The sequence below is a fragment of the Sinocyclocheilus grahami genome, unplaced genomic scaffold (assembly GCF_001515645.1).
Source record: "Sinocyclocheilus grahami isolate Dianchi unplaced genomic scaffold, SAMN03320097.WGS_v1.1 scaffold158.1, whole genome shotgun sequence".
Taxonomy (NCBI): domain Eukaryota; kingdom Metazoa; phylum Chordata; class Actinopteri; order Cypriniformes; family Cyprinidae; genus Sinocyclocheilus; species Sinocyclocheilus grahami.
Genome location: NW_015505337.1, coordinates 477,327 through 493,841, shown reverse-complemented (window position 1 = coordinate 493,841; position 16,515 = coordinate 477,327). Strand labels below are relative to the sequence as shown.

The 16,515-nt window shown below is 38.2% G+C and overlaps 1 protein-coding gene across 3 annotated transcripts in view; it reads right to left on the bottom strand.

Moving 5' to 3' along the window:
* Positions 1-10,709: 10,709 nt before the first annotated feature.
* The window catches only part of LOC107592766 (GC-rich sequence DNA-binding factor 2-like), a 16,035-nt gene continuing 10,229 nt past the window's right edge, over positions 10,710-16,515 (bottom strand). The window contains exons 7-18 of one of the 3 annotated variants that reach the window (XM_016282317.1): positions 16,259-16,442; positions 16,048-16,171; positions 15,824-15,884; positions 15,543-15,622; positions 15,187-15,386; positions 13,840-13,981; positions 13,461-13,582; positions 13,300-13,376; positions 13,108-13,174; positions 11,441-11,587; positions 11,174-11,313; positions 10,710-10,990 (exon numbers count right to left, since the gene is read on the bottom strand). In XM_016282317.1, the coding sequence (XP_016137803.1) occupies positions 10,882-10,990; positions 11,174-11,313; positions 11,441-11,587; positions 13,108-13,174; positions 13,300-13,376; positions 13,461-13,582; positions 13,840-13,981; positions 15,187-15,386; positions 15,543-15,622; positions 15,824-15,884; positions 16,048-16,171; positions 16,259-16,442 (1,453 nt within the window). In that variant the 3' untranslated portion in view covers positions 10,710-10,881. The remainder of the gene's footprint in view (positions 10,991-11,173; positions 11,314-11,440; positions 11,588-13,107; positions 13,175-13,299; positions 13,377-13,460; positions 13,583-13,839; positions 13,982-15,186; positions 15,387-15,542; positions 15,623-15,823; positions 15,885-16,047; positions 16,172-16,258; positions 16,443-16,515) is intronic. The other 2 variants (XM_016282318.1, XM_016282319.1) reach the window with 2 other exon arrangements.

The window sequence follows — 16,515 nt, the reverse complement described above, 5'->3', positions numbered from 1 at the left end:
CACATTGACGGACACAGACGAGTCAGAATGGAACTCTGGAGAGCAGTGAGTATGAAAGAAAGGGAAAGAGGGAGGTCTGCAAGATTGAGAGAGATAGAGAGAGAGAGAGAGAGAGGGAGGGAGTCTGGAAAAGAAGGAGAAGGAGGGGGATGGTTGGACGACTAGTAGAGAACACGACATGACATGGGAATTTCATTCAGCCTGGACTTGGAATTTGCCTGTTAACTTTTGCTGGGAATTCTGCCCTGAGGCTCTCTGGAAAAAAGCATTTTTCTACACATGTATGTGTGTGCACGTGTACAGGAGTGAAATTCATAGAACATTCATGCTCATTAAAATGCATGACCATCAAACAGCCATGAAAAACACAGAGTGGCCACAGAATATATTAGTACACATAAGCCACAATTAATAATGTATGAATTTCTTTGCAGTGTATCAAAATATGATATCAAGTGGCTTTTATTTGAAAGAAGAACAGCACAAGTGCACTTTTAAAGAGAATTTGCTAGGTTTTAATAAAAAAACAATAGATATACTGTTGAAAATTATAAGTATTCTGACACTTTCTAGTTATGAAATGTTAGTGGATCATGTTCATAGTTAATGTGACAAACTACATATGTGGTTGCCTGTAGGACATCTGTGTGAACTTGAAGGAAACGGAATACCATTTAAAAGTTTTTTTTTTTTTTTAATAAGAATTAAGACACTTATTTAGCAATGTTGAATTAAATTGATCAAAAGTGACAGTAACAACATTTATAATGTTAACGTTTTTTCTATTTCAAATACATGCTGTTCTTTTGAACTTTCTCTTGATAAATAATCCTAAAAAATGTATAGCAGTTTTCAAAACATTTTACTGACCTTAAACTTTTGAATTTGTCATTGTCATATTCACTAAATGTGACTTTAGGACCAAAAAAAAAATCACTAAAAAGTGAAGTTAGTTCTACGAAAAAGCCTAGCATCATTTGTTTACAGATGCCACTTGAAATGTTATTAAATGCAATGAAATTCATACATTATTTAAAAAAAAATGTGGCTTACATTTCCAAATGCTTTTGTCTTGACTGTTTAACAAAAATGATTTAATGCTTTTAAACCCACGTTTGTCTGTATAAACAATGAGCATTCCCATGACCTTTGAGCACACTCGCTAAGCTGAGTTTGTTGCTTTTATAGACCATAAAAGCTTTAGATAGTCTTTGACCTGTCTCCCCCTCCCAATGTAACCATCTACCTCTAATCTGATAGGAACCGCTGTCTGTCTGTGATTGAGACTTGAGCTTTTGATCGCTCTGCCTGATCTTCTAACAACTCCACCACCACCATCCATGAAATGATCAATGTCAGTTTATACAATTATAAATGTGACAGGAAAGAACTATGGTTAAAACCAAGCAAAATCACTAATGAACAGAGTCTGAAATGTGATCTGAATCAATGTTGAGATAAGGAAAGTGACTAAAAACGTGTCAAATTTGCACAACAAAGTGTAGTTGCAGTATTGCATGAGAGCGCATGATCAAAGAGTAGCCGAGTGTTGTCATATCTCAAGTGAAATGTCTATTGATAACCTGACTAGTTAATAGCTGGTAATAAAGCTATTCGAGTAGAGATAACCAGTTATAAACAAACAATGGAAAACAATGAGCTCTGTATACATTGTTGTCATGCCTGTCTTTTATTTTCAATTCTCAACAGGTTGAAAAACACTGCCACTAACCAGTTAAACTTAATGGGGCCGTCATGATTGAGAAAACCTCTTTTCCCAGGGAAGGTAATTAAGTATTTAATGGGCATGTTAATAGTTCACCAACAGCACATGAGACCACGTGAGCGAATAAAAGCAGAGAGACAGAGCCGTGCTCTGCCAGATGAGATCTACAGATTCTGAAGGCACATTATGTAGCAGATTGCAGAGCTACTGAAGTCCAAACTCACTCATGGAGATGATTTAATTAGCGTGATTGTTCAAAAGCTTTACGTAACGCTGGAGCATCTCCGGGAAAAAATAATGAGGAAATCTTTGCCGGGCTAAAGATTAAATCTACAGCAAAAACCATATTGACGATGCACACAAAGTGAAAATAATATACAAAAAAAAAAATCAATGCATTTAACTAAACCATGTAAAAATGCCTTTAGGGTCTAAACCAATAAAAACACTGAACCATTATGACTTACCAGCTTTGCGATTCAAAATAAACTTTCCAATGGATATAAGCATAAAACACATCCTTAACTATACATCCCATCCACCTGTTGTGTTCCTGCTGAAACAACGGGCGTAAGGGTCTGCTGAAGCAGTACAATTCAGCATCAGTCATTCAGGCCCCATGTGCTGGCCTTTATTGCCCTGCTGCCCAGAGTCAACTAACCAGGGCTGATGGGGTGTGCCTGCATTTGACACAGAGCCTCTAATGGGTCAGCACTGGAAAAATCACAATATGAAACTGTATTAAATACATTAATACAGTGCATCCAAAATTAGAAGGGCTTTCATCAGTGTTCAGTTCAAGTGTGTGGGTTATAACATTGATTATTTTTATTCTTCTGTGCATCACACAGACAAAAAAGATTTTGATGCCAATATATTTAATCAGTTTAATAGTGTAACATTTTAATCTTATATCTTAAGCTTAACTACATACAGAAAATTAATTTGAGGTTGACCTACCTGTAGTTTGCCTTCTGTGATGCTAAAGAAAAGTAAGATTTATTAGGGTGGAGAGGATCCCTATTAATAAAGTAGAAGTTAGCAGCCACAAGGACATATTTTCAGTTCAGTAAATAAATAAATCCTCACAGTTGTTTTACTGTACTAGGAAATGGGACACTCTCCATACAGACTAATAAAACTTTGGAATGTGTAAGCATTTAAAAATGTTTTGTGTGTGATATAGAACTCTGTATCCATAATATATGCTAGATTATATGTGACCCTGGACAACAAAACCAGTCATAAGTCGCTGGGGTATATTTGTAGCAATAGCCAACAATACATTATATGGGTCAAAATTATAGATTTTTCTTTTATGCCAAAAATCATTAGGATATTAATTAAAGATCATGTTCCATGAAGATATTTTGTAAAATTCCTATGGTAAATATATTAAACTTAATTTTTGATTAGTAATATGCATTGCTAAGAACTTCATTTGGACAAATTTAAGGGGGATTTTCTCAAGTGGTTATATATTGGCCAAATATTGTCCTATCCTAACAATATATAGTTATTTATTCAGCTTTCAGATGATGTATAAATCTAAAAAAAACGGAACCTGGAATGAACAGTTGTATTTCTATTAACTAACTAAGATTAATATATACTGTAATAAATGTATTGTTTATTGTTAGTTGAAGTTAGATAATGCAATAACTAACGCTAACCAATGGGAGCTTATTGTGTTTTACATTATTATTATTAATAATTACAAAATAAAAATGTGCATCTTGTGGAGGGAAAATGCTGCCTACAAAGTGCTTGGAGATGAAGCTATTCTGGTCTCATGACAGGCTGCCTGAACAATGCCCAGCCAAGCATTTATATGCCCTATTTCCTACTTTTCCTGCTGGCTATGTCTGCTTTCACATGAAATGTCTTGGTGATGCTTTTCTTATTGATATTACATTAGCTGAACATCTTTAAAAACTCTCACTTTTAGAAATACGCAAGAAAAAATTATATTGCCTTTGAGATCACTGAATAAAATAATTGAATGTATTATTAAAATGTGTATGTTTACATTAAATTGAAACATATATATGATATACACAAACATTCACACTCATGTTTAAATCTGTAAACATATATAAGAGATAGATGAGCATAATTTACTTGTTCCAAAATGTATATATAAAAGCAATCAAATAAACAAAGAGATTAGGATTCAGAGCATGGCTGCAGCACTAGATGTGGAGTTACTTTAACAGTGCTTGACATTTGGAGTCCTGCTCTGGTTGCCTCCAGATAGCGTGTTAGCATAGAGTTGACAGTACAGTCAGAGTGCATTAGACCTGAGTGCCCTTAACTCTCTCCTGTCTAACAGCCTCGCCAGGAGACACACAATTAATCACATCCTTTTGGCATGACACAAAAATATGGACTCTGTAAAGCTAGCAGACCAATATTACCTCAGTGTACAGCGGGGCTCAAGAGTCACATTGAAGAGCTGGGATTCAGTTTAAACCTGGTAGTAAACAGAACATTAAGGATTTGAAATATTGAAAACAAAGAAGGGTTGAGATGCTCTTTGGAACATAGTAAATGTTTCAATTAAACTTTTTTATAAAAATGCAAACTACAAGTATATATGTTTGAATTCGTTTTACTCTTAAAGGGGATAGTTCACCGCCCCCCCCAAAAAATTATTTCATCATTTACTCACCCTTAAGATGTTCCAAACATGTTTGAGTTTCTTTCTTCTGTTAAACAAAAGAATATCATGGATGTCAATGGCTACTGCCAACTGTTTGGTTACCAACATTCTTCAAAATACATTCTCTTGTGTTCAACAGAAGAAAGAAATTCATACGGGTAATTGAGGTATAAGTAAATAATGACAGAATGTTCATTTTTGATTGAACTATCCCTTTAAATGTCTTGTTTGCTTATAACATGCTCTTTAGATTCTTTCTGAGTAATCTTCTGAACTGACGCAAAAGGCTCTCTGTACGATGTAACGGTAGAAATAGGGCTGATGATATAATTCTACCTTGTGACTCATAAGATGGAGAAATCCGATAGGAAATCAAAAGTTCAGGATGAGGCGAAATATATGTATTCAGCAACTCCCATTAAAATGTTCAGCATTTGTTTTCACAGAAGTTGAACTCTGTGTCTGTTTAAGTCATTAGGAAGGATTACCACCCCCTCCTGACAGAGACCAGAATATTTGAATTCCCATCAAACTCTACCCCTGGGATAACCTCTGTAGGTATTTTGTGTAACCAAAAAGACATGAATGAATCAAGAGAGGCACAACAAGGATCAAATGCCTCTGCCTGAGGGAAGGAAGAATTGTAGTTTTATGAGACCCCGTCTAGTAGAAAATAAGTACTTGGATCCTAATATGAACACCTAATTCAATTTGAGAATGGATGCCAAATCCTAGCCTTTGCTCCAGAGCTACTTTTCATGAGGTTTTTAGACCATTTGATCACTAAGTGTACTTTTACAGTCCAGAGTTGGCATCTAACGTACATGCCATTGCAAATCCTGGATCGGAGCTTTTGAACTGCAAACCTAAACTTCAGAGAAAAGATCTTTGGGGTAAGAAGGTTCAAGTCAGGGACATTTTAGGTTAGTTCATTATACAGAAACTTTAGATGCAATGAAACTTCTTAATGAGAGCAATTCCCTATCGTAAGGTTACTCCCGTTATGTCATTGTTTGACGACTACTTGGGGAAACTCCTGTTTACTCTATTACTGAAGCCTGATTGATTAACGTTTGTGTAGCTGCACAAACCAATGATGCTCGAGCCCGTCAGAAGCAATTTCTCTGCAACGTTGTTGCAAATGTCGCATCGCGAGTGTGGCTCGTGCAGGGAATCCTCACAGAGAGCATGAGACTCGCTCTTCTCTGCTTGCGAATCGCCTTCTTAAATGAAGGCAGCCCCACTCTCCTGTTTCTCCTCTCTCAGCGAGCTTGGAGAAAGAAACAGTGCAGTCACAGAGCTGAGCAACTGGGTTTGAATGCTCTGAGTGCTCATTCTCCCCCGGCACTTTGATCTCTCGGTGTGTGTTTTACACATGAGGTTAGCACCGCTCTTACATCGAGCGGCTCAATCCCTCTAGGCGGATCAGAGTAGAATGCTGTCACCAGTGATTCAGATCGCTGACAGCTTCGCATTTGTGTGTACGTCGCTGAGGCTGCGCTCACTGAGGCAGGCTGCTTTCACTGACAAAAGTGTGAGTTTGTCCCTGCATCGCTCGCGGATCCCCTTCTTCAATGAAGATGGCCCTGCCTCCCCTGCTCTCACGTTTCTCCTCTCCCAGTTACCTTGGAGAAAGAAACGGTGAACTTGCGAGTTTGAGTGATCAGGCTTGAGTGATTTTACACCGACACAGGTCCCGCGTGTTTCACTCTCACCGCAGCACTTTGATCTGAGTGTGTTTTACACGTGAGGATCAGCGCCCCTCACTTACATCGAGCGGCTCAATCCTTCTAGGTGGATCTGAGTAAAGGCTGTGATTTCAGTGATTTCACATCGCAGACATGTAAACTTTAAACAGATCCTTGCGCAAATAAGGCCGGGGACTGATTTCTGGATCTAAAAGATGCTTACTTCCAAGCTTACACATCCAAATAGCGCCCCGTCACAGACTGTTCTTGAGATTTGCTTCGAGGAAGTGGCCGGTCAGTATACGGTCCCTCTGTTTAGACTGTCCCTGGCCCCTTGCACTTTTACGAAGTGTGTAGACGCTACTCTTTCCCCTCTGAGACTGATGGGAATCTGCTTTTTGAACTACCTTGACGACTGACCGAATCAGAACGGGAACTTTTCATTCACAGGTCATTGTTGATCAACCACCTAGAGCGTCTTGGGCTGAAAATCAATTCAGCCAAGAATTTTCTGACTCCCAGACAGCGAGTCACTTTCTGGGAACAGTTATAGACTCTGTAAAATTCGAGCTTGGATTACACCGGAACACTCCTTGAATATCCAGCGAGTGGCGGCGGCGTTCAAGCCAGGGACCTCATGTCCCCTTAGGACATTTCAGAGGATGCTCGGCCTCATGGCAGCCACCTCCTCAGTTACTCCCTTGGGCCTGCTACACATCCGGCGCCTTCAATATTGGCTAAAAGCCCGCTTCCCGTCCCACACCTAGCGCCTAGGCCGTGTTTTTGTCAGGGTAACCCGTCGCTGTGTCAAAGCAGTGGCCCCTGCCAGCCTTAAAGGGGCACCATGTCCTGATCCACTCGGACAACACGACTGTGGTAGCCTATATCAACAGCCAAGGCGGCCTCAGGTCACATCCCCTTCACAGGATGACTCGACGTCTCCTGCTTTGGGCACAGAGAGAACTCCTCTCACTATGAGCGGTTCATGTGCCGGGCAGACTGAACCAGGGAGCAGATATGTTGTCAAGGGACAATGTAGCTCCAGGGGAATGGAGGCTACATCCCCAGACAGTTCAGATGATCTGGTCAGTTTTCGGCAGGGCAGAGGTCAACCTCTTCCCCTCCGAAGACGACTATCACTGCCCAACCTATTTTTCAAGACAGCAGGATGCTTTGGCCCACGATTGGCCCAACACCTGCCTGTATGCCTTCCCTCCGATCGCCGTGCTACCCCAGGTTATCAGGCGAGTCAGGGACACAAAGTGCTCTCTCCTCCTCGTGGCTCCTCTCTGGAGGAACCAAGTCTGGTTTCCGGAGATGATCCAGCTGCTATCTGCAGCACCATGGTCAATACCACTGAGGAGAGACCTTCTCTCGCAGGCGCTGGGCAAGATTTGGCATCCCCAGCTGGAACTGTGGAGTCTTCATGTATGGCCACTCGACGGGAGTCTAGCCAACTAATCACTAATACCATTTTAGATAATAGAGATTTTTAGATAATAGAGTCAGTAATACCATTTTAGAGGCTAGAACTCCATCTACAAGACGCCTCTATGCCCTCAAGTGGTCAGTCTTCAGTGACTGGTGTTCAGTACGGAACCAGGATCTGGTATCATGTGACATGTCCCATGTGCTAACCTTTTTGCAGGAGCTGCTAAGTGGCACATCCCTTCCACACTCAAAGCCTATGTGGCAGCCATCGCGGCGAATAATTCTCTCGAGGCTTATTTTCCCCCAGGTTTCCCATCCAACACATAGATGACAAGCTTTTTCAAATGTGACCAAAAACATACAGCATTTGAAATGTGGAGTTGCAGTTCCTGGAAAATGAAAATGTTGGATGCATATTTGATATTTGAGAATATATTCAGCTTTGAGACCATCAGATGAACTCCAGAACTGTAACTGACAAAGTTAGAAGACAACAAACAGAACCCCTGTGTATCAGAATCAACCAATAGAGATCTCATCTGTCTTGTGATATGTCATTTAGCAGAACCTCTTGCAGCATGACGAAACCCTTTACAGCACAGCTGATTGGGAACTCCTGATCATATTGATTCTGCTGTATCAGATGTGATTCAGCACTTCAAAACTTTGGAAACTCATGTGATATATCACATGACTGAACATTTTGAACAGAGACTACTGTCAACCAACTGTTAAATGCAAGATAAATGTGGTTAGCCTTTTGTCTCACACCAATTCTGCTTCCTGTTTCATAGTCTCACACCCATAACAACAAAACCTGATGATCATGTTATCCAGCATTCTTTGTGACCCTGGACCACAAAATTAGTCATAAGTAGCACGGGTATTTTTGTAGCAATAGCCAACAATATATTGTATGGGTCAAAATGATCAATTTTTCTTTTATGCCAAAAATCATTAGTATATTAAGTAAAGATCATGTTCCATGAAGATATTTTGTAAATACCGTAAATATATAAAAACTTCATTTTTGATTAGTAATTAGCATTGCTAGGACTTCAATTCATTTAAAAAATTGACCCTTCTTATATGACTGGTTTTGTGGTCCAGGGTCACATTTGAAATTTTACAAAGAGCATCTTATGTTGATGCTGAATGCTTAGTTTAGTTGTATTTATTTCCAGGGTTAAATTACATTTTAAACCCCAGTTTTCAATTAGGACTTTTGAACCATACTTGCTTTATTCATTCCCCATTTAACAGATCTTTCCTGCTAGTTTTTCATCCGATTGTTAAGATTGCAAAGCCCCACTTCAAGGGTCAAAGGAAATAAAGGTAAATATTGCACACGTGAACAAGATTATCTTTGGAGTGGAGCAATTCCACTGGGCTGTTGCATACAGTTATGGAATCATTTCATGAAATATGTCACCATAGTAGAATCAAAGAGAAATACTCAGAGTGAAACAAACCTCACAGTGCAGTGATGGACTTGTAGAGAGGTGAGAGATCTACCATTCTCACAGTGAGATATTCACGTCTGCACAGGCCAGTCAGTGACTATAGTGCAACTCGAATGCTGAAATGTTCAGATTTCTGTGTCAAATGCTGAGGATCTCTATCGCCACACATATTCAAGAAGTAAATATGTTCTTATCATGTAAACATCTGGTTGGACTGGCCTGTTAGACATGCATTCTGGATTGTCTCTGAGGATCCATTCAATAAAATGCCATTGTTTGGTTTAGCAGTAAGGATGTCATCCTCATAAATGGAAGCATGCACAGAAAGAAAACATGCCACAACTAAACAATAAACCTATTTATTGAGTCTCTACTGAGAAATAAAAAGACCCATAAAATATAACCAGACTTGTATATTTCCTGGATGCGTGATGCTTGCCCGTGCAAATCTCATTGCTTAAATGCCAGCGTGTTGCTATCTGTTTGCTAAAGTGTTTTTTTAGCATGCTATGTGGTTGCTAGGCTGTGCAGAATAAAGCCCATCCCCAAGTCTCTATTCTGGCCCTTGTATGACTTGTGTATCTACAGTAATTTTTGTGTTTTAAAAGAAGTCTTTTATGCTATTTCTTATTATCAGTGTTGATAAGCATTTGTGCTGCGTAATTTTTTTGTGGAAACCATTATATATTTTTTTCAGGATTCTTAGATGAATACAAAGTTTAAAAGAACAGCATTTATTTGAAATAGAAAATGTTTGTAACAAAAATGTTTTCCTGTCACTTGTTTAATTTAAATTGTAGAAGTAACCTAGCAAAAAATAAAAAAAAGAGATTCTTGATTTATCTTCTCACTGCAAAGTGAAATTGCATAAAAAGCATTTTATTCTCTTCCATTGCATGTATGGTAAATGGAAGTTCAAACATGCATGCTTGACATGTGAGAACCAGTGATGTTTGTTTTGCGCTACAGCTTCAGTTATAACATTCATTATTGAAATTTCTGGCTTCAAATTTGGTGAAGCATATTAAGGTTAAGTTAATTTTTTTGAAAAAAGTTTTTCACTTTGTAGTTTTGGGAAGCATTATCTATAAAGTACTGTGCACTTGCATTATAGGCAGAGAGATGGATTATTTTTTATTATTTGGATTCTAAAAATCCGTCTTTGCGTTCATCTGAAGAAAAAGCACATTACTATACTATACAATACAGTTCATACTATATAGTACAAAGTACTGTACAAGTGGGAGGCATGAGGGTGTAGGGGGGGAGGGGGTTGCCTTTTAAAGGCTCGTTCACACCAAAAACGATAACGATATAGTTGTAAAAAACGTTCTTAATATTAAAGAATAGCAGAGTCCACACTACAGCTATAACGATAAAGGCACAGAGAAACAATATCGTTGGAATCACTTTCAGAATATTTTTTCCCCAGCTGATGAACATCAGTTATACTGATGGCAGGATAGCTTCTCAGTTTCAAACATCTGTGAGAGATTTTTCTTGGAAGGCCCAGTTTACTTCACAACAGGAATTCTCCCATTCATGGTGACTCTGAATGGTACGTCTTGGTCTAAAGCCAGTAATATTTGATCCAAGGCAAGAATTATTCCAACTCCAGGAAACAGCTCTTTTGGGACATATGTTCCAGAGATGTCAGACCATAATATATATGGCATGCATAAATAAGTACAATGAGAACCATATATCATTTCATAAAAATAACTACATTGTGAAATTGTAAAATATTTCATTTTTTTCTGACAGGAATAAATGACAGTTCTGACCCAGGTAAAGGAAAATGAAAACCATGTGGACCAAAATAAAACATTTTATTCACTCCACACACATATCAAAGTGACTTAGCACTTTAAAAACATACAAAAACATGCTGCCGACACAAGACGGCTGCTACTAGAGAGTTTTTAACAGATCCTCACAATGATATTTTTCTGTTATAGTCCTAAGACTGTCATGTGCCTTTATGTTCTTCAGGACAAACAGCACATCCGATAAAAGTGCCCTGGGGGGGGGAGTATTAGAACTATTATACAAAATAATAAATAATTTGACTCCTTTTCTTACAAATCCCATATTATTCTGAAACAATTTATTATACTTTTGAATCATTATTTAATAGCATAAATATTGTGAAAGGACTGCTGTATAACTATACATTAGTCTGAGGTTCACTGTTGTACATTACCGAGTGCTGCTGGAGTCATTGTTGTCCTTAAATAAGGCATGAGCGGTCTGAAGAAGATGTTTGCTGAAGTTCTGCAGCTGAGGTAGTGACGATCCAGTGTTCACATCAACAAACCATGATTCTGGAAAACAACCTGCAATCTTCTCAGAAGAATAAAAGTTAAGTTTTATAATGAACTACCTTACTACCTTTGAACTACCTTTATAATGAACAACCTAAAAACAGTAACCATGAGATTAGATTGATATTGTAAGTAAGTACAGGCACCTCTTTGCATTTCTGGATGGTGTGTTTTGGATCAGATTCGTTAAGAACAGTTATCATCAAGTAACGGCTGAGAAGTTTCTCCAACATCAGCTCTTTGAGAATATGTTCAGGAATCAAACCATCCCATAATGCCATGTTACCAAGCAACTGAAAAACACAAAGATTTAATATAACAATCAGCATTCAAACTTAAGAAACATTTGACCCTAAACATTAGTTTGATTTCATGAACATACTGTATATTAATGTGTATTACCGTCAAAAAGTTTGGGTTCAGTAGGATTTTTGTTTTTGAAAGAACTCTTGCATCTGGTTTTAAAAGAAGTCTTATGCCCATCGAGGCTGCATTTTTTAAATCAAAAATACAGCACAAACAGCAATATTCTGAAATATTTTCACAATTTAAAATAGGTGTTTTTAAAGGGGTGGTTGACTGGGTTTTTTTCTAGGCTTGATTGTGTTTATGGGGTTCAGTCTAACGTGTTCATGCTTCGTTTTTAAAAAAAACGCATTATTTTTCACAATTGACCTTTATTCCACACCGATCTGTCCCTTCTCTAACAAACGCCTCGATTATTTCCTGTTTTTATGAAGCCCCTCCCTCAGAAATACTGGGCTGAGATTGGTCAGCTGGCTCAGTGTGTTGTGCTTCGCTAAACCGCCTCTACAGCACTTCTGAACATCCCGCCCCTCAAGCTCAGAATGTGCTCCGGTTGTATTGTAAACAATTACGTCCTCTATATTGCTCATCAATCTGAGCCCAATTGAGACACAGAGAATATTAATGAAGAGGATCGCGCAGAACCTGTGCAAGCACTGCTCTTAATGGTATGTTTGTTTGTTGTTGTCCCATACTTTTAGATACGCTGTTGTTTGTAAATGCTACTGCTTCTGTTAGCTTTTAATATATGGTTTTGTTCTGATTAAAGCTTTAATACAGCACAGCAACCGTACGCACGTCCATGTATAACGCTTCTCATAGCTATGTGAAAATAAGTGTATAAATGGAACAGTTTGTTGGAGCTGATCTGACGATCTGAATGAGAGAGAGAGAGAGAGCGAGAGAGATGCAGAGCAGGGCAACACGAGGAACAGTATTAAGAACCGCTGCTTTAGAGCATTGGTTTCGAAACTTGTGAATCCATTAGAATCGTTAGACGACAGAATCGCAATTCATATATGAACAGATTTTTACATGCACCTCTAGTTTTCTCTTCCTCTTCTGTAAAGCAGCACAACATGGCCTCGCCCCCTTTGCTGCGTGTTCCCGGGGGCGGGGTTTATCTGGGTTTGTGACGTAACGGACATGGGAAGAAGCTCGTTGTAGTCCCATACAAGCCATTTTTGTAGGCATTAAACTGCCAGAATTTTAAAAGACGATATCTCCATTTGCATTGAACTTTCAGCGCTGCAACTTTGCAGATATTGTTTATGCTCAAACAGCAACATTACACACTAACTAATGTTAAAAAAGTGAAATCGCAATCAACCACCCCTTTAAAGCTGAATTTTCAGCAGCATTCAATACTTGTAATTAATCTTTGCTAAATTAAAGTATTAATTTCTTAAAATAAAAAAAAACACTTGACCCTAAACTTTTGAAATATATAAAGAAACAGCAAGGGCATGTTAACAGTCACAACATGACCAGAAGTGAAATGTCAAACCTTCACTGCTGACCAAAACTGTTTGTTCTGAAACTGGAACTGTGGGGACCGTTTATCCTCTAAAAACCTTAGCAAAAAGCACAATGTCTTGATTACCTCATTACAACAACTTGACAATCACACACAAACATCTGAATACAATAATTATCGAGCAAAGCACACAAAGAGTTTTTAAATTGTTAGTCAGCTTACTTTTTTGGGTACAGCGGGACAAAGATGTCATTGTCTACTGCACTCCTTAACCTCTGAATAACTGCTTCTACAAAAGCCTGCAGGATGAAATCACAAGCTGATTATATTTACTGACATTACATCCATGAAGTTACAAGTTTTAATACCTCATAAGACAATACCTTGACAGGTTTGCTTTGTTCAACCTCAAATACAGAATAATCATCCTGTATTCTCTTACACAGTGTCGTGAGGGTTTGAGACGGCTGCGCATACAGAGGGTCCCACACCAGCTCCACGAAACCTGCCAAAAAACAAGCTACATATTAATAAGGTAATTAGTTCTGGATTTCATTCTGCACTTCTAAACTAATGCTGCAATGACAGCAATCAGACAGCCAGAACAAGACAATTCTGATATGCTTAATAGTCAATTAAAACCAAAAGCGTGATATTAAATGATTCTCTGAAACATTCTGTTTCCAAATTCAATGTAAAATGCAGCAGGCTGATGGGTGTTATAAAGCTGTTAATGCAATTATGTGCAAATGCCATAGTCACCTTGAACTTTAGAGAGGATTGTCTTCTCGATTATGGTAGGCAGCGTCGTCTTATCCATGTTCTCTGATTCCTCATAACCCTGACCGTGACAGAACCTATCAACAGCAGAATACCACGGCAATGCCTCAAAGTCTTCATCTGCCTACAGGAAAAAATATACAGTGAAATGTATTTATATATATATATATATATATATATAGTAGCAAGCACACATATATATAGTGCCCTTCATAAGTATTGGGACAGTAATGACAAAATTGCTTTGTTTGCTGTGTAGTCAAGACATATGCAAATATGATAAAAAGATGAATATGAGACAAAACTACAGAATGTCACATTTTATTATTAGCTGTTTCAACATGTTTTACCAAATAAAAAGGACAGCACTTTTAGAGTTCATCCTACTATCTGATGTGAGCATAAGTATTGGGACAGTTGAACTTAAGGCAAATGTAAAAGATTAAAAGCTATTATTTTGTTGCAGATCCCTAGTGTGCAATCACAGCAGTGAGTTTGCGACCCATAGACATCACAAGACTCTTGGTCTCATCCTTTGAAATGCTTTTCCCAGCCTTTAAGGCAGCCAATTTATAGTAGCAATCATTAAAGGGATAATTCACCCAAAAATGAAAATTCTGTCATTAATTACAAACCCTCATGTAGTTCCAAACACACAAATTACAGATATTTCTGATGAAACCCAAGAGCTTTCTGAGCCGCATAGACAGTAAGGGAACCACTGATGTTTTAACGATGTCCTGGCTACCTTTCTGGGCATTGAACATGGTAGTTCCGTTGCTGTCTATGCAGGGTCAGAAAGCTCTCAGATTTAATCAAAATCATCTTCATGATTTGTTCCAAAGATGAATAAAGGTCTTACAGGTTTAGAATGACATGAAGGTGAGTACTTAATGACAGTATAGTATATATATTGTGTATAGTATGAATACAATATTTACTTAAATATAATTTATTAATTGATTCATTGGTTATTATTAATACCGGTATATTGTGACACTGCTTTTAGTGTTAGCAATGCACAGTGCTGCAATTTTAATAATCTGTGAGACGTATAACAAATTGTTGAATAAACACCCTCAAATGTGTAATGCAGTTGAAGAAATATGGTTTATAAAAAAAAACCTACCAATACGTAAAAATACCCAGTAGACCTGTGATATGTGATATGCTTAATGTTATAAATATTACATCTTTACAGCTTAAGCACATTTATTAATCACAATGTTTTAATAATTACTGTCATATCCTGAATTTATACTGATCCACAGATTTTGATGGAAATCTGAAAAAGCTAAAACAATACACTGTAGACAAGCCATAGATCACCTGAAGAGGATTCCAGCCAACAAGCTGGTGTCGGATCAGGGGTGCCAAGAGTTTTGGGAGGCATAGGCCAATGTAGGCATTACTGTAAGAGCCCTGAAAGGAGACACGCCACTCATCAAATCTAGAGAGGATTTTCTTCACATCCCAGAAGTCTGTTTGAACATCTGCAAACACTCCCTGTGCCTTTTTCAGTAGATCATCTGAAATTGAATCCAAGTTATAGATGCAGCGACATATTTGATATGGACTCTAAATGCAAGTATGGACGTGGTCTTTTTATTTTAAAAGTATTTCTAGACTCTTGACGACACTGTTGAAAAATAATCTTATTTGTGCTTCCATGAAGCCTCTCACACCTCTTTTAATTTGTAGCTCTGCCTGCTGCTCAGCCGTAGGTTCCCAGTCACACGGCACACACCCAATGTCTTCAGACAAGCTAGGACATGAAAACACATAGGGAATTGAACAACTGATGATAAATGATTTTGACAGCTGTAATTTACAGATTATGAGCATCTCAGAAAGCCTCCAAAGGCTGTAATCTATACAGTTTCAAAATGTCAGGCTTAGCGTATGCAGTATTTACAGCAATAACAGTCAGCAACGGTGAAAGTGCAAATATAGTAATCCATCTCACCTCTGCCAAGTTGGGCTAGAGCCTCCGGTTGTGTCACCATTGCTGTGTGAATCAGTGTTATCTATGAGACAGCCACAATACACAATATTATATGAATGAATGTGCATTTAGTCCTGTGATAGATGGAAGATATGACCATTATAATCACATGAGTGGGCATAAGATGTGAAGTGTCCTCTACAAAATATTACATACTACAAGGCAGTAGTCAGTTGTAATCTTACAGGTTAACTTCTGAATCAGTGAAGACTCCTCCTGTAGTGCTTCTCTTCTTTGACTCATCAGCGCCTCTGCCTGGTCAATATAGAGACTGTGCATGTCCAGCTCAACGGAGTTTATTAAAGCCATCTGAAAAATAAAGCATACCGCCAATACTTTATAAACTGTATATAGTTATATTCAATTATGTACATGGTTAATTTAGCAAAGATTAACCTTCTCAGACAGGCATTCCAGTAGGTTCCGTGAGAATACATTCATGGTACGGTAGAACCGCAGCTGCTCATCTGCAGCATGGTTTTCAAGGCTCTCCAATGAGCTCTTGGCCATTTCCATATCCAGTTGCATCCTCCTTAGCTCCGCCTCCCGTGCCCTGTGCACCTCCCTCAGCGGATCTAATCTGGAGAATTTTTTGTATTTGTTTAAATGTATATATAAGAAATATGTGTGTAATATATATAAATATATATATA